The 25,455-nt window shown below is 41.3% G+C and overlaps 1 protein-coding gene across 2 annotated transcripts in view; it reads left to right on the top strand.

Annotated features, from left to right (window-relative positions):
• The window catches only part of LOC124132038 (LIM/homeobox protein Lhx1-like), a 58,231-nt gene that overhangs the window by 5,463 nt on the left and 27,313 nt on the right, over positions 1-25,455 (top strand). For both annotated transcript variants that reach the window (XM_046495620.2, XM_046495619.2), the window contains exon 3: positions 8,858-9,456. In XM_046495620.2, coding sequence (XP_046351576.1) covers positions 8,858-9,456 — 599 coding nt within the window. The remainder of the gene's footprint in view (positions 1-8,857; positions 9,457-25,455) is intronic.

The raw sequence follows: 25,455 nt of genomic DNA, 5'->3' as shown, positions 1-25,455 counted from the left end.
GGAAATAAATATACGACTTAAAAATGTTAATTCAACCGAGTCGCCATTTCGTTAAAATACGCGCGTGAAAATATACCCATAAATGATATTTAACAAGAATGATGAGCACAAAAGAATTGAACCGATGCAGGCATTGTGATAGCTGTCAACAAACGCGTAAACGGTTATGGCAGAAATGCGAAATTCTGGCTTATTAAAACACTCACCTGTCTGATGTCCTAACCAGCGAACATGGAGTTAGCCCCATCCAACTACTCGCCTTATGATGAACGAGGGGAGAAGAGATGTTCTCATCAAACAAGTGACTTGGGAATATTTTCCAAATATCCTTCCCTAACAGAATTTTAATGACCGTAGTTGAGGGGTTCCCCCATCCCCTGAAGCGGCTGGCTTGCCGTTTAGCTGCCCGAGAACGGGTTTACAGAATTGATGAGTGAAAAGTGCCATTTACTGCGAGTTTTAGCACTAAACACATTTATTTTCCCGACTGGTGAATGTACTTATGTAAATATAGGCCACAAATAGCGAGTCTCGTGCAGCATTTTCATCACGTGTCAACTTATCGTTTTCCGTTTTTTTAACGTTCCGTCTTTTCTTTTTTTCCATTACTATCGCAAATATACCGCATGTATATTTTTGTTTAATATAACGCTCAATGAGCTGATCATTATCTGAAGTTTCATTTTAATGTTTTGCGGGATTTCATGTTTTTAATGTGATGGAAATTATCACGTTAACATGTTTTATGACGTATAATTTCTACATTTGCCTCGCATTACTGTTTCATTGAACAGGTTTTAAAAATACCCACAAACAAACCCCGACGTGAGTTCAGTAACTGATGAGTGATGCGGGAAAAGAACCACCTAATTGGATATTTCAGTAGTTAAAATACGAAAATTAGTGCAAAATGTCTTTGAAAAATTCATGAGTATTTCGCCATAGTTGTGTGAAATATGGGCAGGGAGAAGATAGCACGTGCAAATTGTCACTTTTTTCGCGGATGATCAAACGTTGTCAGTGTGTTAGTCCTGTTCGTGCTCGAATCTCTTTCACAACACACTTAACACTCATTTAATAAAATTAACTTACACAACTCAATCCTCCCATCTGTAATGTAAATTTAATTGGCACTGTAAATTGATGCGCGCGTTTAGAATCGTAATCAGATTGAATGCACCTTGTCACCAAACGCGCTCTAATGTGTACTCCGTCTGATTCCTAGCGCGTGCATTGTAACGCGCCGTGGCACGTGCGAAAAACGCTATCTTTGCTTCAAATTGTTCATACGTGTATGGGGTTTCATTTCAAATTTCCACTATGACAGACGAAACGATTTAGTTGAATTGTTGTCATTAGGAAACATAGGGGATTCGCGACTATTGATAACAATCAGCTTTGCGACACCTCTCCTATCATAGGTTACTGTGTAGAGAGCAATAGTTTTTATTTCCTTTACATCGATCGATCTGTCGGTGATACTTGATGTCTTTGTTTTGTATGATATTTGAAAATCATATTTCAAAACGGATCGACCGAAATGAACCCTAGATAGTTAGGTCGTTGCTTGTCAATGTTTCTGTTTATGATTCCATATTTTATATACACCATATTTATGAAACAACAATATTTAATTGATTATCATTCCATCTTTTCACCAACTTTTCGATCAACATGTACATTAATATGCAAATATTAGAAACAGTATAACCGAACTATGATATGATTCACAACGATCTGAAACGTGTGCCTGTTTGGTTTAACTACCTATTTCCATATCTGTTTATAAATTAATGTAATCCAAGCAGTGGTTTTCTTATCGCTAACAGCAGAGTGTTCACTTGTCCAATGCAGGCAAACTTAATGTTTGTTGGAATGGCATTTAAGTTTGAGTTATTTTGGGTTATTTCCCGAGGAATCATGCCCCCACGAACGCGACCGTAATTCCTATTTTACGTCCCTCGCCTCGGCCCGGGGTTGTGGCGTATGTGCGGTCTCCTAGAGGCAGCAACTCTATCGAACTGGAGCGAGGCACACCGTATTCTGTGAGATGTCGAGCGAGAGTCTTTGAAAGAAATTAAAGATCAAGTTTAAAGAATTCAAAGAAAAAGACAAGGGTTTGTTCGGTGAAGGCTTTGGAGTCAAAATCGTCCTAGGAATGGATTTTCTGATTGATTTCCCATTGAAAAAGGAGCGTCTCACGCGAGCGGGACTTGTTATCGAATTTGATAGGGGAATTGTCTTCCGATATTGGACGGGCCGGACCTGATTTACGCCAACATGGGCCCCTGTTTGCTTTAACCTCTCACGTTTGTTTGTCGTATTAAATTGTCGATTCGTGTCAAGTAGATAATACAAAATCAATGGGTCCATAATGGCCCTGCCTCCGAATTTGTGAGCCTCAATCCCCTCCCCTGCCCACAGACCCTGATCAGTCGTGTCCAAGACGTCTCCTGGACATGTGACTTGGACCACGAATCTAATTACAGGGGGGTGTTCACACTCGCCCGACCGGAGGCATTGTTAGCCCTGTGGGGGTTAAACTAACTTGGCCCAAGACACCTTGTTCAACGTCCTTGGTGCTAGGAACAGATTGAGAGTACAAATGTCAAGTTTAAAGTTGGTTTAAGCACAAGACCTGCATACTTCATGAATGTGGAGGTGTCGGGGTTTATGGGGCGGGTGGGGTGTATAGGGCGGGTGGGGACACGGTGTCTTTCAGAGGACATAAAGCGGATACTGGAGGACATAGATCTTGGGATCGAATCGCGTGATTGGGCGCGGGTGTAACAAATCATAATTAAGTGTTATATAAAGGGTATATAATTTCTATTCATGAGACACAAATTAAAAAATAATCAAAAAGAAATTACATTATCAAGATGCATCATTTCTAATTCACCGAATCGCTACGAAGCTTAAGAATGCTACTCACTCACTCACTCACTCACTCACTCACTCATACATTGAAACTTACGTGTCTCATTCCCATCTATCTGATTCTGATTGAACAAATTTAACAGATTTGTTATTGGCGAAGCTCTTTGCAAAGCTGTTATCTAATATGGCGTAATGGCCGTGTTTCGGCAGTTAAGTAAATGAATGGATCTCGAATGTTTAATTACACATTATATGAATGAAGCTCTAATAATAGTCATGTATAGGTAATGGCTGATGTGCAATGTCCATCAAATACGACTAGCCGGCTCCCAATAGGTGTGTATTTACATTCAAATACACAATCACAGGTAACGTATCCATTAACAGACGTGCCACGTGCGGCCATATTGACAATACACACAGAACTCTCCTGCGATTGTCCCACCGTTTTATCTATATAAATATTTGTCTAGTACAGTTTTACCCTAGTGTCCTTCCCAAATGCGTAGAGAGCCTGCCTGCGATAGACTGTTTGCATTGCCTCGCCATTTAGGCGATAATCTGATCATGTTTGCTTGTCATAGTTGTTGAATGAAACTGAATACTTGAATCGGACGCTTGCCAATGGTTTAATTGGTAATTCAAGAAGTTATTGTGAAAATTGTACGTTGTTATTATTGTAGATAATATCAGTTGGTTGTGATGTAATATTTCTAAAATTACAAAGTCAATTTTAAAGTCAGTTTGACCTGACAGATTTTACCGACTTTTGAAATATAAACTTCCATAGGATACTTCTGGAAATGAGTGTGAATATTTTATTGGGAATGATAACTACGGGGGTACTCGTGAATATTTCACTATTCTCCTCTTCTGTGTGTTGACAGTCGTGTTTCCTCACGTGAATATTTAATTCGTCTCAATATTTTCTTTATTGACCAATTATTGTTATTTGGTTCCGTGACTTCTGCTTTGGGATGCGTCTGCGGTCCTGTGTTTGTTTTCCAGTTCCGGTGAGGGTTTTATTCAAATTCTGTCCCTTAAGACGGAACGGGAATATTTTTCTTTGAGCCTCGGACGACAGCAATGGCGTGCTACAGGGGAAATATTGACTACTCCTGGAGAAGCGGCCCGTCTGTCGGACCGGGATCTCCCGATTTGAATGGCGGACTCTCCCTGTCGACTTTCTGACTCATCCACTTCTTTGTTTCGTCGTCATGTTAAACCTTTGTCAAAGGACGAAAAGAAGATCAAAATAACGCCCGTGTTGCCTCATTTCAAAGGCTACTGCTCTGGACTAAAAAAAACTAGGCAAACAAACTGTATCTTACTTTCCCGCCTTTTTCAAAATGTCGTCTGCCCAAATCTCGACCCTTCCCTCGTCTCTATCCAATTATTCTTCCAATCTTATGACATTTGGCTGGTCGGTTTGTACGTTATTCAATTTACAGCATCACTTAAAGACAATCATTCATAGGGGACTCGGTCTTCATTCAATAACACATCGGCCCCTTGGTTCCAGCCGTAGGCAGAAGCCCTGTGGGGTCCTCGCTTCAACCGTCATCAGGCTAACCAAATCTGTGCAGCACCCCGGGGCAGCAGCTACCATCTTGTCAAACTCCATCTGTCGCCATCCCTGTCACAGATTTATAAACAAACTTGCATGTTCTGCATAGTGCAACTCATCGATCCTAAATACATTCCAGTCGTCAGTGTGATATAACGTGAAGATACGACCACTAATGCTTGTATGTCAGTGTGATATGACGTGAAGATACGACCACTAATGTTTGTATGTCAGTGTGATATGACGTGAAGATACGACCACTAATGCTTGTATGTCAGTGTGATATGACGTGAAGATACGACCACTAATGCTTGTATGTCAGTGTGATATAACGTGAAGATACGACCACTAATGCTTGTATGTCAGTGTGATATAACGTGAAGATACGACCACCAATGCTTGTATGTCAGTGTGATATAACGTGAAGATACGACCACCAATGCTTGTATGTTAATACATAATCCTCATACAACTTGATATACCTTTGTAACACTTAAGGACATGAGTCTAACATAAGTCGTCTCATAGTATTCGATAGTACGAACATGTATCTTGGTTATTACGCTATTTATCATTACTTGGACAGATCCACGGTATATATGTATAACTATATTTACTAAACATTGCCTGTTTACTCCAGTGTATAACAGTAGGTTATGTGAGCGACACTTCTGGCAATGGTTTATAACGTAGATGGTGAATTTACATGCATTACGATCAACAGACCATTCGCTTTTTTAAGATTAACACCCTTTTCGCTTTTTTAAAGATTAACACCCCATTCGCCTCGTTTAAGCTGAGCTGGGTGTCCATCAGTCACGGACAAGGATAAAACCGAAATCGCTGTGCGAACTGTTGGATAAAGCTGGATACACAAATTCGCTGCGTTTATTTCATGCTAACTAATTTCCCATTAACAAACCATTGTTTCATCCCACAATGGTGCTTAAGCATAAATAATTGAACAGATTTAAAAAGATATTCCGTGTTTTAGTGACAACTAGCAAGTCCGGAGAGGCGAGGCCAGAGCCGATTGCCTTGTCCACGTGTTTCCTCATTGTCATTCTCACACAATTACTTAAGCGACGATGGTAAACTGTGGTTTGGGGACACTGAGACAATAATTTGTGACTAATTTGTCAAATCGTGGACACCGATAACTGGATTTGGGCACGATACTGCTCTCAATTCGTCCCAAATTGAACACCTTGGGGGCTTGGTAATCGCGTTAGCTCGTAACAAGCATTTCATCCATAGCGCTGGGCCTCACCAAGCGACTAGACAATATATAGCGAACAAGTCAGCTATTTTACTGGGGGTTTATCAGTCAATTTCCGTTCGTTTCTCTTCCTTCTGAAGCTTTTGATACTGTTGTTTGATGCCGCAATCGCTAACGTCATTCCTGTAATTTCGTTTCGTTTTATTTTCCTTGTGATGAACGCATAATATGCAGTATTACCCCATTTGCGCTTCTGTGTTGTTGCAAAAGTGATCACGATTTTCTAAATTGATATAAAAACGAATTATGATTTAATGTTGCGCTTACTGAGAACGAAAATTGAACGCCATGTTTTTCACGGATATTATTGCGTTCGGTGCAAAGCTGACAATTCTGAAGACACAAAATCGTATTTGACAAGTACTGTGAACTAAAACCTACAGTTTTAATGACCATTTCAGTCCCAGGGGTAGAATCACCACACGGTTAATGAACATAACTGTTATGTTCACGAAGTAGTTTATAACAAACACTTTGAAGTCAGACTTCTCTGAAACTAACAAATTATTAACTTGAATGTCGCAGACGAAAAAAAAACAAAACCCGTAGTGAACCGAGAATTTCCGATTGACTGATGTTTAAATGTATATAACGCTACTGTTTATGCTTGTTTTCAGCGAGCGATCGATGTTTTCGTTTATATTTTTTCTCATCAACAATGCTATTGGCCTACTTCATTAAAACTTCATGGATCTCATTAAAACTAACTGATATCCAATTTGGTCCTCTCAAAGGATGAGACTCGGTCGACACGGGTGAAACTCTCGGACAATACGGACAAAACGATATTTCAAGATTGGCTTTGATTTGTCTCGTTGAGGGAGAGTTTACGTTAAGTTGTTGTGACACGCTTCTTATTTATTATGTATGGGTTGTTTCAACTGTCTCGCAGTGCTCCGCTGGTAGGGGCCTTGATTTATTCAAACACGTATATCAAAGACACATTTTCTTTAATGCTGCACATTGAATTAAACCAGTGACCTGATCGGTATGACGACAGTCTCAGTTGATGTATAACGAAATCAAATTTATAGGCATTTGTACGAAATTAATAAATTATGGGATTTGCATAATTTATCTTTTCACTACATGTGAGATTTATACCTGGCTATCATCAATGAACAGTTGTATGAAACTGAAAGAAAAATATTTTTTTAATAATTTAAAAAACCCGCTAATGCTTCTCATACTGGAATCAGCAGCAATCAGCTACAGTAGCGTTATCATGATGATGTGTGTAACGATAATAACAATAATTATTTGTTAGCATATTTACTAAATCGACATCGTTTCATGCTGTTTTTATTGTCTGTAATCTCCATTCGACCACAACCTTCATTTGTGGTGTACAAGGAAACATAGTAACACTAAACATTGGCTTTGTCCACAGCTACCCCTTTATTTGTAAACTCGCCGATTAGCCAAGGGAACCACGTATCAAGCTGGAATAACCCACTTAGGGGGTCTACCATTAACTTTCCGTCAAACGCAAAGTGAGAAAAAATATCATACTTCGTTTAAGAAATTCAATAGAAATTCGAAAATTGGAATTCGTTTTGAATAGATAGCACACTGTTAGTGTTATATTTTGTTAAATTTGCGAAAAGCACGTGTTCACGTTGCGTGGCCTGCGAGAGATAATCGCCTAACAGTTGGTTATGCGATATTTTGATTACACTTTCTCTTCCCTGTGATTATCCTTTGTGGCAAATCACCTGAAATGTATCGATCTTGTTCAATCATAATTTCCTTCCTTCCTGAACCAACCCGTTCATAATTATGTTTTTTCCTAATTAATAATTAATTTACTCCTAGGATTTTTTTCATGTCGTAAAACAGCGGGATTTTATTGATTTTTTTATAGATATTAGCCACTAAAAACAAACTATTATATTATCCTTTCAAGCTTCCTAAAAACACTTTTCCTTTTCGTGTTTTTTTACACGCAGGCATTGCATTCTGGAATTATTTCCTTGGTTTTCTCGTCATAACTGGTATGCGAGCGTCGTTGTTAAGATACGCCGTTAGCCCCACATACTCAATTCAAGCATTAAAGAAAACAAACTTTGAGGAAAGAATTCGCGATACTTTGAGAGTGATATAGTGGAGGCGAGAGAATGCTTTTTACCGAATCCTTCGCCATATTTCACTTTCCGCATCAGCTGGTGCCTGTATCTGTGACAGGCTGCAACCGAGCAGCATCGTGTTCGGCTACTAAAACACCGTCATTGGGGAATAAGTAACATTTTTTTACCACTCCAACAAAACGCATCAACAATCCGTCCCCGCGATGTTGTATATTGTGACGTTGACACAGTAGGGTTGGCCACTTTCTCTCCATCACACTGACTAACGACAAAAGTATGTGAATCATCGCCCACGGATTGTTTGCGAGATGTGGTCGAATGGATACAACATGACTTGATTTCCCGTCGTGTGCGCTGGCCCATTTTAATTTCTATAAAGCTGTGATTTAATATTAAATATATGACACGTCTCTTGTCAAGTAGTATGCATTCCTTAAATGTTTGGACTGCGATGTTTCAGCTTGGAAGGATGAAGATGGCGATACGTATTTAATATACGCTGGGTTTTTTTCAAATACAGCGACACTGTTTAGACACATAGTCAGATGTACTGCTGATTAACGGTCGTGTGTATTTATTAATGCCAAATGAGATTTGAAGGCGCTGTTAGAGTTATTAAATAAAGTGTTTAATAAAAGGCTATGCTTGTGTGATTTTATATATTTCAATACACTCCAGCATATAAATAAATCAATATGAACAAATAAAAACAGGTTAACGTTATGATGTGTTTTTTAAAGTGTGATGGAATTTGCGGTTTGTTCAGAACAGAATTATCATTCGTCGGGAATTTTGGAATTGCATTAATTTGGGGAAGCTGAATATTAAAGAATATTATATTCAGATCTTTAGGCAGAGGCTAGAGGTATTACTGATAATAAATATTATTAATAACATTCACTTCGGTGGGTGTAGAGTAGTTGCTGTTTGGGGCACAGCATTAGGAAACTACTGTTGTGCTAACGTGAAATATCATACTGTTGGTGTTGCTGTTGCTGTTGGTGTTGAAGAGGTTCAGATTAACAATTCCTTCTGTTGTTTCAGGTTCAGACGGCGAGGACGAGGGCGACCCTGACAGCGGCATCGACACACAGGGCAACATCTCCGACAAAGACTTCGCTCTAGAAACCGATAATAGCAAAGAAGAGAAAGAAAATATCATGTCGGGTATTGGGAATAATAACAACACTAACTTCATGAACAATAACAACAGCAGCAGCATCGGGTCCAACCCCGTGTTGTCTCCGACGCTTAATAGCCCAGCGCCTATTAAGGAGGAACCTCTACGGCCCGACAGCTGTCCTCTGGACGCTAGTCCAGCATCTGTGGACTCCAATGCGTCTGTGGGTTCGAATCTTGGACTAGACACATCCAGTGGTAATATTAAATGTAACGAAAGTACCGGAAGCGGAAGTCCTCAGAGCGGTACCCAGGGGAGTGGGGGGCTCGGGGGGTCGACCGGCTCCGGAAATGGCGGTGGCGGAAACACACAGGTTGGGGCAAAAAGACGGGGCCCAAGAACCACCATTAAGGCCAAGCAGTTGGAGACTCTTAAAGCAGCATTCGCTGCCACCCCAAAACCTACCCGGCATATACGTGAACAGCTTGCTCAAGAGACAGGGCTCAACATGAGGGTGATTCAGGTAAGAGTAGGTCTTGCATTAATCTCTGACTACGATCTTTGTATTCCAGAAAGGCCTCGAGTCGCTCAATTCGGGGGTGACGGGCTTGGCATTGTCAGCGCTATTGTCGCGAGTGTCAGCTGAATTGAGGGTGTCTCGGTCTACCGTAGTGGCCCCGGGGTTGGGGGCAAGAAACGACCTTCTGTGCCATCCTGGGGGACATGCTTAGATGTCACATCTCGTCACGCCTTGGTTCACGGGACTCGTTTCTATACGAAGATACACTGGTTATTTTGATAAGAAAAAAATCAAAGCTGTTCCAAATAGTAAACCCTGTAGCCAAATTTCTTTGACCAGTATTTGTGTTGGAAGTGTCGTCACTATGCGAAAGGCTTGAGTCTATCACAGGCCAATCCGCAGTTTCCTTTAGTGCTTTTAATAATGTCACTTTTCAAGTGCATTGTCGGACTTTCTATTGCTTTTGTGGGTTGAAGGGTATCACGCATTTCGAGTGATTGTACGCTCAATCCTTGCTTGCTACATGTATGTGTGCGCACTGTCTCTTTTATCACGATAATACCTTATAATTTGTAATCCCATTTCCATTTCGCTCCAAGTATTGTCCTACTGAAGGGCTTGGATGTAAGAATGATAAACCAGATGTATAGACATACAGATTCTCTTTATAACCTCTTGACGCTCGAGAACTCACACCTCTGTTGAGACTTTTAAGGTGAAGAGCCCAGCGCCTCTTTCAAATCTTTCACGCGAGAGTGTTCAACAAAAGCTTACACTCCTTTTTGAATTTTATGGTAGAAGCTACGCCAGTCTTTTCAACCTTCTTTCTTCGAGAGTGAGAAAGGGGAGAGTATCGCGTCATATTGTAACCTTGTAATCATTTTTTCCTAAGGTCGCGGCCCGCTGCATAAATGTTTGTGAATATTCCGAGATTAGCAGAAACAGTACCGCGAAGCGTACACGTTGTTTCATTTCAGGGTGTCAGGTTTCCCCCACACTCGGTTTGCTGTTGAGCTACATCCTACACTGTCGTAAAAGCCGTCTCTAACGCGATTTCACCTCCTCGCGGAGACGATACGAATTAAGAAAACGGTCATTCTGCTAAAAACCGGCCGAACTCATTAACCCTAAATATAAACTCTGTTTGATGTAAACTTATGTCGTCGAAGGAAAGAATTCTTTCCAAATGTTCCGTTTCTTTTTGGACCTCTCGGGGCTTTTAATATGAGTTGCCCTCTGGGTGGTATAGTTGGTAGATTGCTAGAGCCGAGGTTCTTTAGCATAACCTACACTGGGCTTTGTTTTCGTACAAAGACACGCGTACAAGTCTTGTTCACGGAGAAATCAGCGCGGAAATTACATCAAATTTTATGACGGTGATTCTGCTGTAAGATAGGTTTTATTGTCTCCCTTGGCTTGTTTATTTCCCGTTACAATGCCTGTAGGGATGGCAGGCATATACCGACATTGTGTAGTCTGCTAGGGGATATCAAAGTGTCTCCATGCGAGTTCAAGTGAAGGAGCCCTCCTCGGTTGTACAATAGAATGTATGTCTAATGCATGTAAAATGAGATCAAAGAAAACAACTCTGTGGCAAGTTATGGCAAGGCAAAGTCCTGAAAGAAGTTAGATACTAGTGTTTTAGACTCCATACATTTTTAAGTTTCATATTTACGTCTTGCTATTTGGGTGGGCTAGTGCAAGACATAGCTTTATATCATAGCATTTTCTTTGTTAAATAGAACTTTTTATACCTGCCTGTGTATGTCTGGTGTTCTAGCATAGTTGCCAAACCCGGAATATCATGGTTGTAATTATTAATTATTTGTTAAGTGGTCCATAATATCATCTGGAGTGTTTGGGGAAAATATTTTTAATCTAAATTGAAACTTATTCGAGGAACATGGTTACAATTCATAGAAGAAATATCAATTCAATTGCGTACAATGATGTTTGAGTCCATGGGTTACAATGATGTTTGAGTATGTGGATCACAATGATGTTTGAGTATGTGGATCACAATGATGTTTGAGTATGTGGATAACACTGATTTAACACGTAATAAGAATCAAACTACAATACAATGTATAGTAGGAGGTGGGAATGCTGTAGTGGAGGCTCTTCATGGTCTGATCTCGGCTTGATTACCGAACAACGCAGAATCAAAAGCGCTTGAGTTGATTTCCAATTCCAAGACTTCCTTTCCAGCGAGCGGTGGCGGCCTGTGTTTGAGCATTCTAGCAAGATTGTTTAATTTCATCGCCCCAGGCGTGATGTATGAAGAGGAAAGGCGATATGTTTTTCGAATCAAAGGAAATGGGCAAAATTTGGTCCTATTTATGGTACGAGCGATGTGTATGACAACCATTTCCTTTAGGGACGCACACGAGATGCCATACACATAGACTCCGTTTCGCGGACGCGCAAATTCGGAATCCGCACGTTCGGCCCTAATGGCCGCCTGGATGTGAGCAGACGAGGGATCGTGGCTCGTCGTTGGCCAATAGACTTTGAAAAACGATCTGGAAAACAGGACAGAGACTTTATTTGCGTTAATTACTGTCAAACGTTTTGTGTGAGGCGAGCTAACAGTCTTGAGTTAACGGTATGGCACGCACCAGTAGGCCCTAGTTTCATGAGTGCTGTTAATTGCAACTATTAATCACCAATGGTTCGATAAGGTCGTCAATTAGGGAACAAAAATCGCGCTACTTTCACTTGTGGTGTGTTCTTCTTTCGATTAGGTCAAGTATTCTTAATTTACGGACGTATGGCAGCAGATTAGTGTAAACTCCCCGTCATCATCAATCTGTCCTCGCCCCGACTCTCCCTCTAAACACGCTGAGAGATTAAATGAATCTCTGACAACAATCCTAAAGATACGGGAAGGAAGCCACCATTACGATAATTTGTCTTTTCGGCCGATACCGTGGCAGGATAATGGTGCCATTAACTCTGCAAGGATCTCTGGGTTCCAGAGAGGATGCAGACCCTTGTCTGGATCAGACTGTAAAAGATCATCGGGTTTACTGTTAAGGCAGCGTGATGTATATCTTTAATATTGTACAAATGGACATTTTGTAGATAGCGTATTGTCAACACACATTTGGCTTCATATTGTTGCTTAATTTCGTAAGGTTAAGATGTGCATGTTATCTTGAATTGATAGAGTGGTTTTCTCACAGGAAGGTTAATAGTTTCTTAGTTTCTTAGTTTCTGTGATAAGGGGTATGTTTTGTCGGTTTATCTTGAACGAATAATGGATGAAATACGATCATCCATACGATTCCGACGACATCATAAGTATGTGTTTATGAATCACTATCCAGTAGATGATACCAGGTGTTCACGAAGAGGTAAGCGCATCCTGCCCCACCGGCGGCACCTGTCACAAACACATGCAAGTCAAGTATTCAGAACAAACAAGGGGACACATGGTACAGGTTATAGATTCTGAATTTCGCGATGAAGGCTATGAACCTGTTTCTTTAACGTGAGAATGATAGAACGATAAAGGTTGTGAAAAGTTAGCACACTTGATATTAAAAGGAGTGACGAAGAATGGCACTAAACATGGGCTATTTTAGAAACTATATGTCAATGAAAAAACTGAGATGTCGCTGCGTCTAGTCATGGGGCGAGATGTTGGCGAAGTGGGGCATAAACATGTCACTGTTTGGGGGGAATTAAACATACTACATGATGACAGAGCAGTCGAAGCAAAGACTGTGGAGGCGACGATTCCCACACTCAAAACTCGATAACTGTCCACTCGTGAAAACGTAGCGGAGAGTATAGACACAGTGCGCAATTGTGGAAAATAAGATATAAATAACCGTCTCAAGTTAAATTGGGGGGAAAGGCAGATAGGAGATAGGCAAGATATCCCTAAGCCTTGTTGCAGGGTCCACCAGTAACTACGGTTTATCTCACACTGTAAACAAATGCCGGCGATAGTCCACGCCAGGCTTTCATGTCGTCTCATGTGAATCGACCAAGGTCATCCAAGTTAAAAATCATAAATTTGAGAGTTTTGGCGTATAACACCATTGGTACGTAGTCTTGATGGAATCGCGGAGCGATACCTCGGTGATACGGCCAAAGATAGTGCGCGTAACGCTGTTTGCCGTCCCATTACTGCTGCCCTCCGCGCGGAGAGATACGTAAATCTGACTCGCGGAGGGTCTCATGGGAATAGGCCTATCTTGGTTCCAACGAGGCTATCTCAGTGCGAATATCATAGAAGGAAACAATAATCGCTTGTTCTTTCACACCATGTGGCAAGAAAAGGATATTTAGGAGAGATAAGGGTGGGGTTGAATTTCGGCGAAGCTCGAATTTAACACACGAATGTGATCTATGCTTCGACACATTGACTAAGACAAAGGCAGGGGTACTAAAGCATACCCCTGCCAACGCCCCCTTCACACGCTGATCCCCTTTGTCCCTTATTAAGTGTCCTTGTACCCCCTTTCATCAGCGCCTGCTATAATGACCGCATACTCCCTATCGCTTTAAACGCTGGGCGAATTACATAGTGGACAAATTGATCTTCAATGGAACGTGTAAATGGCGGAAGCTTTAAATCACCGCGGATGAAAGGGATGGGGTGGAAGTACGGCGTTCTCTTCTCGTATTCAGGTCGACTTTTCACACATACTTAACCCAGGCTATATATTTCGACATGAAGTGACTATTCTCTTATCCTAAATGTTCTTAGATTAGGGGGATGATGGCGTTAATCTTTCCATATATTTCGCATTATATACTCAAGTGAACTACAGTACCAGGTGTAGAAACATCAGTGTAAACATAGGAGAAACGTGTGTGTGTGCACTAAAGTATTATTTATCAAGAGGACGAGGATCACGATGCGGGTTTAATCGTAATATATATCTCACATATAAGTGAGTATTGTTTTACACCGCTTTTGGCACTATCCAGCAGTATCACGACTTCCACACATTAACAAGCTCCAGCCATACACGAGGACTGTATCTGAAAGGGGTTTTATGTTACTAAATGAAACATGGCTCACTTTGTAAGATGATTGTAACATATATTGATGTCCCTATCAGTACAGGAATACAATTCGCGTCTCTTATAAAACCAACTGTAAAGAAACTAGATGGTCGTGCAGGGACATCCGTATACGAAGCAAGTTACCGCGAGGATTGCCCTGTGCGTTGTTGGGTTGTGTGCAGGGTAGGTAAATACACGTCGCGGGGATTCTAACGTGACGGGTCATTCAGTTTACTCCGTGACGTAGAACCTGACCCCTGACCCCTGACCTTCAAACTATGTCCTCTGTTGACACAAACCGACATACGTACACGAGTTCTAGGCAAATACGGATGATGTTTGCAGATTGTATGCTTGTACCACATTTGCTATCGATTTCCCTCAATGCATCCATACATACACGGAAGCTGACACGCTGCTCTAATACAATGTGCATTTCTCTTGTCAGAATTTTCATTTGAAACTTATCAATCAGATTTTGATAGAAATGACTTCACAATAAAAAAACCCTCCAAAAATGGAATAAAAGTTTAATGGTAATGGGTGCTAAAGTTAACTTAAATAGTGTTGCTGAAAGGAAGAACGCTGTGCGCTAACCGACCAAAACTCAAACATCATTTCCGTACCTTTAAGAAATAAATGTTAAAATTGAATGTATTCATCCACATTAAACTTTATGACACATACATTCCCTGTTAAAATAAATAGAGCTTTATACTATTTTGTTAGAATTACATACTTGGCCAGTTGTGTACACAAGTTTGTCTAGCCAGGGTAGAAAGCTAGTTATGTCATGGTTTGTTTTTTATACATTAAATAGGTTCGCGTGTTCTTCAAAGCGTCAAAAATTAAAAATGATATCGTAAAATGATATTAAAGTGTGGTTTTGTCTAATTAACTTATCGAGGCTTTGATCAGCTGCTTTATGGTCGGTATATCTGTTCTGTCGGGTTAGGTATCGCATTAACATACACTTATACACGGAGTTTACACACGTTTATGATGTCTAGGGGTACAGATGTCAGTAGAAGGCACCCGAGCATGGTATATAATCTGTCGCAAACAGTGCACCCGACATATCGACAGAGCAGGCAGTCAAGCACAGCTTTGCCGAGACCTTTGATTCGGAACAAAGATCATCGATGTGTCAAACTCACCTGAAGATATGTCGGCCAATTTGAGAGGCGCGGACTGTGATATTCTAATCACTGAATAATTGTAAATTATCAATTTACTGAATCATAAATATGGTTTATTATGAATATATTATTGACAGGAACGGACATGTTATTTCTCGTTTCGATCATGTTGAGTTTGTTGGTTTAATTTATTTACATTTGAAAGCGAATGGTGATGCTGATTAAGATACATTTTCTTAAAATATTACCTGGTGATGCAAACAGTTTTGTGACACAAACATAAACGAATTCTTGGAGAAAGTACAACCAAATTTGTTCTGTAAATCCATAATATAGTATCAAATATGCTAAAATTGTGTTTTGGGGAAAAAGGTGAGAAGTGAATGCTTGTTTCGGCTATCGAGTAGCCGTGTTTCGATCGATCTGGAGAGTTTACTCTCAGTCGCACACTGTAAAACACACCTGTTGTAATCTCGGATTCAAAAGCTCAACCAAAAAACTCCAGGGAGGGCTTGCACTTCTATTTCCCCCCAAACGATTACCACCAATGCAAGTTCAATTTTCAAGTGACTTGATCCGACTTGACGAAGGCTCAACAATCTTAGAAGAGGCTTTGTGTGAATGTCGAAAATCACGTGACTCCTTCACGTGCATTGATTTGCGCATGCGCGGCTATTTCCGACATCGATTCTGGCGCTGATGGTGTCAAACTTTAATTGATTTGAATTGGAAGTTTTCGAATTTCGATCAGAGCCGTCCAGAGCGAAGTGAACAGTATCTTATCAAGTTTTCTTTCGGGTCTGATTTGTTCACCTCGATGTTCTGTAGAAATCATGTCCTTTTCACCCGATAGTATTTTCTAAACGAATATATATTTTCGATATGGATTTTTGCAAAATGAATATACCCTCACTAATGAAGGTTCTGGTTTATAAAGGTCATTAATTCACATTCGTAAAGTACAGCGTCCAGTATTGTACAATATAGTTTATAACAAGATGCCCAGAGCTGAAGATTCAAACGCATGCCTATTAACGTACATTTTTAATGTAGCGAAGTTACCATGGGTTGAATAAACGATATGATTTCTATTCTTCTCCCAGCGCAAGTCGTACGGGGTCACCCCGGGATCAGACGAGGTGTGGCAATCGTTTGTTTAATGCTTGTACAGCCAATTTTATTTATTGAAATATTAACTAGAAGTTTATTGTATTCACTGCAGAATAGGATTTCAAGGAGTAGTGATTTTTTAAATTATTCACTGGGATTCTTTTGTTGGGTTAAATGTGAAAGTATTTTGAATGTGAATCTGACTGAAGCGTTCACGGTCATGCCTGATTACATCTTTTGTGTTTCAAATACTTTGGCAGATTTATTAATTGCTTACGGAGTTATCACTGACGTTAATGATGCCAGGACCTAATGAAATATCTCCTTTAAAATAGACCACGTCCGTTTTATAATTCCATGAATTATTTCTATGTATTATGGAAACAGTTCTGAATGCAACAGAACTGAAATGTTTCACGCAATGATTTTGAAAAAAAATAGTTCCTGTCGTTGTGGATGTCATTATGGCAAATAGAAAACCAATCAACCAGTTTGACGCACCGAAATCATGCCACCATTGCCCCTGCATACCTCCATGTGAAACATCGAACATGTTTACGACATCTAGACCCCTTTACGGCATGTGTATGCGGAAAACGCCGTTTCAACGCCGTCTCAGGGCAAGGTTGTATGGCCGTCTGCAATTTCCACATACCACATGGGTATATGCAGAAACATATACATTTAGTTTGCCAGGTACATACGACCAGAGCAGAGGAATACTGTGCGTTATAAATCAGACCTGCTCTTCCGAACGACTCGGAACGGCGATTGAAACATCGTGTATTCCCGTCTTGGCCCTTTGATGTCCTTTTTAGAATGTGTGCGAATATGCTTGTGTTGTTTTACGGCAAAATTCCCAACACTGGATAGGCATGCACGGGTTTGCACTACAACCGGCGTCAACGTAACTTCACGCCTTGCACGTGCGTTACGCGAGGTCCGTGCCGACTCTCGTGCACGAGGCGAGTGTGACATATGGACCCAAAGGCTGTTGTATATTTCCTATCAAATTGCCTCTGGTCATTGTCTCGCATCCCTGGCTCACAAGCTCCGCTCTTGCTTCAAAGCCCTCAACACTAACACACGCTTCAACATTTTTAAACAGAGTTTGGTTTCTGTAAACCTTTCCTACTGCACAGCGGAAACGTGTTATAATCCTGCCAGTCTCGTAGTCACAGCTGTGGTAGAGCTCCGGTCTCTTCCAACGTTTGTGCATGACTTGATGAAAAGGGATGTGGTCTCTGGTCGAAGCGATTCACTCTCAGCCCTCCATCTTTTGTCGTAAGTATACGGCGTTACAGAATCGTTTAGCGGATTCGCATCCCTGTGTGATATAGAGATGTCCAATACAGGGTGTCGCTTACTCCACCAGGGGTATTAAAATACCGGCAATCCGCCGTTGACAGTTCGCGAGGGTGTTGGGTAGCTCCACATCTTGTCACAGTTGCAACTGGGGTGTTGAGAAAGGGATCTTTTCTTGACGCATTCAACTTTTTAGGAGGAGAATTTCAAGTATTTTCATGAAAAGCACGAATTGCTTGTACTGCCGTCGTATTGTCACAACTCGGGTCAGCGAATGCGCGGTGTTTGTAGTAACGATGTCCGACGTTCAAATATGTTGTTTATCATATAAGAATTCTTTTTAAAAGTCAAATTATATTTTTTTAAACTGTCATTGTGAATGTAACATTGTTTGGAATAAAAAAAATGAAATAAAACTGATGTATCACAGGATATATTTAAGATCAAATATATTGCTCTTGGTTTGAAGCTGTAGTCTGGTTCCGAATTGCATGGGCTGACAGGGTGACTGTGCTGTGTGAAGGGTCGAACTGGTAAAAGTTATTCAACGATAAATGGGGTATGGACTCCCCCGATCCTGTCCTACTGGTGAACGTCACATGGGGATCCTTCACTTCATGAATGTATTGTTAGCTGGAGTTTGTCATTGAGAGAGCCCCGTGTGTTTGCTAATGAAGGGACAATGCATGTCTGTTGCCTTGTAAGCGGGACGGACGAACTCGACTGTTGGAACCATCCAGCGAAAAATCGAATTATTCCCCTCGAGACAACGGTCATACTATTGTCGCCATGGCAACACTGAAACGAATGACACCCCTTTGACCGGACAGTCTGTCATGGAAAAAGTAGCTGACATTCCATGTCGAAATTGCTAATTTGCAAATAAAATATTTTCTCATCTTTTGCCCTTTAGAATAAAGTCCTTTGGTTTTAGCTTGTGTACGTCACTCGAAGATATCTGATGTTAAGTTGCTGGGCAGGTTATGTGAAAGTTTTACAGAAATCTAGTTCTTGTCTGTTCTGCTTCAGTTACAAACTCATTTCCAGTCTAATACTTTAGCGCTGACACAGATTCCAAAATAATGAGTCGTTTAAACAGCAAATCACGAACATAGTTGAGTTATCCCCCCTTCCCAGAGAATTGTAGAGATTCCATTAGCTTCTACCCTGCGGCGGTCGAGCAGAGCTGACGTGAGACTGTCGGTCTCGTACGGGTTCGATCCCCATATGCCCTTGGGAGGGAAATCGCATTTATGTGTCTTCTCTCTGATCGCGCTGGTCACCGCTAGAGGGGTTTCTTTCAAATAGTCGTGTTTTTTCTTCTGTGGAGAAACAAGAATTGACGTTTTTGACCTTTTGGCCTTCAAATAAATCAATGTTTTCTCTTTTGAGTCGAGGGTTTGAAGGGCGGGAACGGGATAAGGTAAAATATTGATGGAACTGAACCTATTCAAGAGATTTCATTAAAGTGGCCAGATCAGCCTTAGCGGAGGAAACTATAATTAATGCAATATAAATGCAATTAGAAAAATATACAATTTTTTCAGCTTCAATTGAACTTGGTGTCATGGAAATGAGCAGAATGCATCATCATGTAAATTTCACTGACTTTGAAATATTTTCCTGAATAATATTTTCAAGTTCTTCTATTATTCCATCGCAGTCGCTGTTCTCCAATCGTCATATCGCATGATGAAAGACGGAAAGTCCATCGGAGCATATCTGCTTGTAGGCGGCCGCCATCTTTGTTTTTCAAATTACCTCAGTTCGATGTCGCCTTAAATTCTCTTGAGGGGTCATTGAACAAAAATATTTTTTAGAAAATGTGTTAGAACACGATTCCCGTGGCTACCTCCCGGACAAAGGCTAGATACAGGATCCATCATTGGCTATGCAACATGAGACTTGAGCGTGCCGAACAGACGACATCTTTGACCTTTCCCGCCATTTCTTGCTCTCCCCTCTCCACTAACGGCCTGTTTACAAGACCGTGTCTTATTCGGTTTCCAGATCCGGTTGTGACTTGCCATCATGTCAGTCACCATTGTTTTCCGTATTAATCATGATATTTTCATTGCTAAGGTTTCTGATGAACATCTTGCAGCGTGTCCAAATGTGAAAATTATTCATATATTTTGAAATAATACCATGTCTTTCTCCTTTATCAACGAATGACCTTAACGAGTGGTTGTCAGATGTTTGCGGATTGTTCAACACATAATTTCCAGTATAAATGGTGCTGTACTTGATGTCAATTTTATTTATAACTCAAACACGAGAATTGGATTTGAAGCGGTTGAGACCAAAAAACTTTCGCATTAGTATCTTTTTCTCAGATTTTCTAACAGCAATTATCCTGGTTTCGAATAGGTGAACTTCAGTAATGTCCAAAGACTGTTTTAAATTGAGATGCCGCCAAGGTGTCTTAAAACCTTAAAGCTCTTTCCTTTTCTATTTTCGTTTTAACACTTCTTAAAGAGCAGAGCCTCATTTGCATATTTCCAATCAGAACGTTGTTTGAAGTGGTGATAGAGTATTGATTGGCTGGACCGGACGAGTGTTATCTCATGCACAATCGAACGGACTGCCTATGTTTTCTGAGTAGAACAGTGTGTCAGTCTCTTTAAGGCAATTCGCAATTAAAAAGCAGTTGATTTCTCTTGTGTGGAGAAATTACCAACACAGAACTACTTAGGCGGAGCGTTTTCCGGCGTAGAGGAGTAAATCGCCGTACGCGTGCGCATTTGTCTATCAATTACAGCCATTCCCCTTTGAAAGGCGACGACAGAACCTCCATAATAGAATTGCCGTTCGTCAACAAACTACAAACACGTAGGTAACAGAATTGGCAAGTTTGAAGCGTAATGGCCGGCTGATTTGGTTTCCAGGCATAACATTGCCACAACGTTTGCCGACGGTTCGGCCAGAGCTGCGAGATCGTTAATAAATGGTTTTCTAACGCTACTGGTCCCACTCGCGTGGAAGCTGAGACCGCGCGGTTTGGTCCCCAGGGTCTCTAGTTCTCATTTCACCAGTAACTGAAGCATTTAGGACACTTAATTCCCAGCATCTGAGTCCGCTTACTCGACGCCGGTGAGCGTCTGTCGTACTGAATATGAATGTGTCTTTAGCTGGCGTTTGTGAGCGGGACCCTGATCCGTCAAGGCAGTTAGTTAATCCTCCAGATCTGAGACGGGAGGGGGAAGGGGAATTTTTGCATTTCCCCTAAGATCGCCATTTGAATATTCCGTGTATGATAACTACAATGTCTGGTTCGTGACGTCAGCGTTCTCATACCGTGTAAAAAATAAATAAAAGTGGGTAAAAAAATCAAACTGAGCTCCATACTTTAAAGAACGTTTTCATTTCGGGGTAATTTGATATCTTGATTTAGCTAGCCATAACATCAAACATCAGCTTACCAGCGGAACAAAAAACGTCAACACTGACCCATTTTGCCAAAGTAGGTCACGGCGGAGCAACGTCAAGAGGCTTGACTATTTCCCAATCTTACCGGTAGGACATGTGTACAAATCCCATCTGAACACTTTACCATGTGAAACAGGGTCAACTTTCTCTTTGAAGCGTCACACATCTTCAGATACTTTTATTCTTCCGCTGGAACTACTTTGCCCCTTGTTCTCGGGATTTCCTCACCTTTTCAACTCGAACGCTCCCTCCTGCTCCCCCTCCTCATCCCCTGTCACCGCTCTCACGGTGTTATCGCCAGATATATTCCTTCCAGCTTTGATCTCAGCCCTCCTCAAAGAGAAGGGCCTAGAATCATGGGTCTCCCACTTGTCTTTGTTTTGTAATCCTACGCCTAGCGTTGCTAGCCTTTCACGCATGCAATGGTTCTCCTAACCACGGCTGCAAGATGCGAATAAGGTTTCACCTTTTCGGATACGAAACCATAACATAAATACAGAGGTGGAGAAGTTTCGTCGGTAGAGGCACTCCTTAGTATAACGAAGTGCTGTTTGCAGCCATTTGGAATGTATCAGCGAACAAGGAAGGTCCCTTTATGGAAAAAAAGAACTCCTTTCGGATTAAAATTAACGATACATCGCGTTAATTTAGTTTAAGATCGAAATTGAGAATTAAACATTGTGGATTTATGTTCGTAAAATGTGTATTTGGTAAATATGTTAATTTTATTACTATTTTACACATCGGCTTTACACGTCCAGACACAAAATAAACAAGAAAACGTGACAGGTAATAAATATGATATCTCGAAAAGACGATGAACCTTTTTGAATTTTGAGAATGTTACGCAGGGCGGAAATGAAATTGAAGAGGGCATTTTTGGATGTAGTTATATAGGGGTAACAAGTTTGTTTCCAAGGATGCAAAGACTTAACAGAAAGATGCAAGAGACATCTATTGCCGACCCGTGCACTGAAAATGTCCCCCACCGAGTTGAGGTCTATTGGCACATTTAGAAACCCCACCCCTCCTCCCGGAGTCTCCCCAGGGGCCATTGTGGTCCCCGACAGGGGGTGCGAGATGCGAAGACAGGGGTAAAACGACCCCGAAAACCGAGCCAGACTGCCACACACGATCTCGACAAATAATGTACCTTCACATCGCACTTTAAACAACTGGATCTTGAGTTAGACTACTCCGGGCTGAGAACAGTGGCGGTGGTGAGGGGCTATCTTTGTTATGTGTCGTTTTCAATTTGAAGCTTTGATGTACAAAGAGGAAGCGAAATGGTTCTCTCCATCACGGGGGTACATTCAAAGACCCCCTCCTGCTGGAGCAGCAGCCGCAGCCTGCCACATACTAGTCCCCCGCCACCTACCGCGGGGAGTGTATCTGCCTTAACTCACTGGCGCGGATCACACCTCCGTCCTAATCCACCTTGTTTAACATGATCAACTCCCCTATATGGAATAGGAATTTAATTAATTTCACAAATGAATTAATAGTTTTTGTGCGAAATCTTTTTAAATGTCAATCACTCAAACATAATACACTCCCCCAGAAAATGATATGCTAATCAACAGTGCCAAAAAATTTGTTTCTCAGAATGATACAATTGTTGACTTATCTATTCTCAAAGGCCTTTTTATTATTGTCAATATTTAATTTCACGAAATATTGTCAATAACGAACTTAATGATAATAAAAAGTAGATATAATGGTAATGTTTCATGAAAGGCATTGATTGTAAAGATCACTGATCATATAACAGTTATATACCCTTCAGAAAGGGTATATGGCAATGTTGAACCATTATCCCTCTTCCATTAGGCGGTATATAGCAATGCCCCAATGATGCCCTATAGTTCATGCTTAAACCCCAGTGTTAAATCTGTATTGATATCTGTCTTAAACCCCATTTCACAGCGTATTGATATTCGATATAATCATGCTGTTGTCCTGATATTTGTTTTAAACAACTAAAACGTATCACCTATTAAAGACAGAGGATATTATTTGCTAGCGGGGAATTAACACTACGGGATTGTTGAGATCAAAGCAATCGTTTCTGAGCAGCTCATAATGTTAAAAGGTCTTCAATACGATTTATGATTCTTAAACCAACTTTTATCGCTTGATTCTGCTACCCTACTGCTAGTTTTAAGCCTAACCCGGGAGGGGGCAGGGAGAAGGGGATGCGACAGGGGGGATGAGCGTTAATTTTACTGATTAGCCGTTTAATACCTTGCCAAGCGCTGCAACTGTCGCCTAGTGTAGGCCTGATTTAAGACAAGGGCTGGCAAGAGGGGTTCGTAGTGGGTAGCTTGCTGAACAAATACCCCCAAGGCATATCCAGGCAGAAATAATTCCGTGGTGGAGCCATTCTATAACCTCAACTCACACACGCACTGGCGGGGGTTTGTTCTTGTAGAATCGCCCTAGGGAGCGTTCCGTGGTGAAGGGAGACCCTTTCCCCCTTTTCTTCAACTGTAGAAAGCTGAACGAGCAACAATGGCAGCAGGATGACAATCGCGGGTTTGGCTCATGGCCTATGCCAATTCAGCTGCTCTCTCTCGCAGAGAGAATCGCAAGGAAATTCTATCTGGGAAACTGCGACAATGGGCTGAGAGAGTGTAAATATGTTATTCTTGGGATTAACGCTGTCGAAACAGGTCTCGGCTATGAAACCGAGCCAACATGGCCCCTAGGAAAGTGCTGGTCAGTGTTACATGTTTGTAACTCGAGATGACTGCAAAGAAAAGGCAAATTTGTATTGTGAATTGACGCTCCAGTCGGGAGCTCATTCCACACGTGACGGAGTGGCATGACACTTTAAAGATGTAGTTGGAAGCATGTCGTGGGTGGGGGAACTCAATAATTGATCGGGAATCGCAGGATAACTGTCATTATCCAAATAGACACCAATAGCTGCTCTGATAAACCCTTTCCTCTCATCTTCAGAAAGGCTTTTGTCTAAGAATTACATTTATTTGATATTTAAACCTGTCTTCATTACACGGCCCGGTGAGCATGTATGCCGGCGTGGCACGGTAATACCTGGTTATGACATACAGGGTTCGTAAACATAGGGCTGCTAATTTTCACTCCCATAAACATTCAATTCAGAGGTATTACAAAAGATTTGGAATCACGGATGCTACGTGAGCAGGATCGACAGATTCCGGGTACCGAGTTCAGATCAGTTGTTATGCTTCACCCTTGTCTTGGACCAATCTGTAGTCATCTCTGATTGCCGGCATGAATAGACTTTGGTAATGTAGTGATTGAAAACGATCTGAATGGGAAGTCAACTGTTTTGTACAGGGCAATTCAGCAGTTTAACTGTTGAAAGGACCTGTAATTGGCAGTAGTTGTGTGTGAAAGGGTCGGCCTAGGTGACACCGGGTAACGGTGTAATGATAGACTTTGGATATTACAATCCCCGTTAAACTGTCTCCTCTCCTGTCTTCCCTGTGATAAGCCTGCGAGTCCTGTCTCAGTTTCGTGGTCGTGGTGGCTGGGGACATCTACAGCTGTAGAGTCATCAGAAAGCCTGACTTTGCTGCAACATATACATTATCTGCAATGCTTCAACTTGGTCGAACTGTAATTACATTGGGAGAACATTCCTTCACCAAACCGTGAAGTCTGCGCCTGCCCTTTACGTGTAATTAGGAGTCAGTTCATCTTGCACAGTTCCAGAGAGGCAATTTGGCGAACCAGCAGGCCGACGTGTTCTTGTCCCAGGGGTGGAATGAGAGATGGGAAAATTACCCTGAAATTTTCAGTTATCTTGGAATCGGAACATATATCCATGGATCTATATCCCCGTGTTATAACTAATACGCTTTGAAGACAGGGGCCATGGAACCACTACAATCTAAATTACTCGGGTCGGGGTTTTTCGACTGAATTGAAAGGTAGCATTGACGGTCAGTGATAAGAAAGATGACGGGTTCTTTGTCAATGAGTCTTTTGGGGGTCAGTGTCTTAGGGT

This window comes from Haliotis rufescens, unplaced genomic scaffold (assembly GCF_023055435.1).
Source record: "Haliotis rufescens isolate VD_foot unplaced genomic scaffold, xgHalRufe1.0.p SCAF_15, whole genome shotgun sequence".
Classification (NCBI taxonomy): Eukaryota; Metazoa; Mollusca; class Gastropoda; order Lepetellida; family Haliotidae; genus Haliotis; species Haliotis rufescens.
The sequence above is the reverse complement of the archived record's forward strand: the minus strand, read 5'-3'. Positions and strand labels throughout refer to the sequence as shown.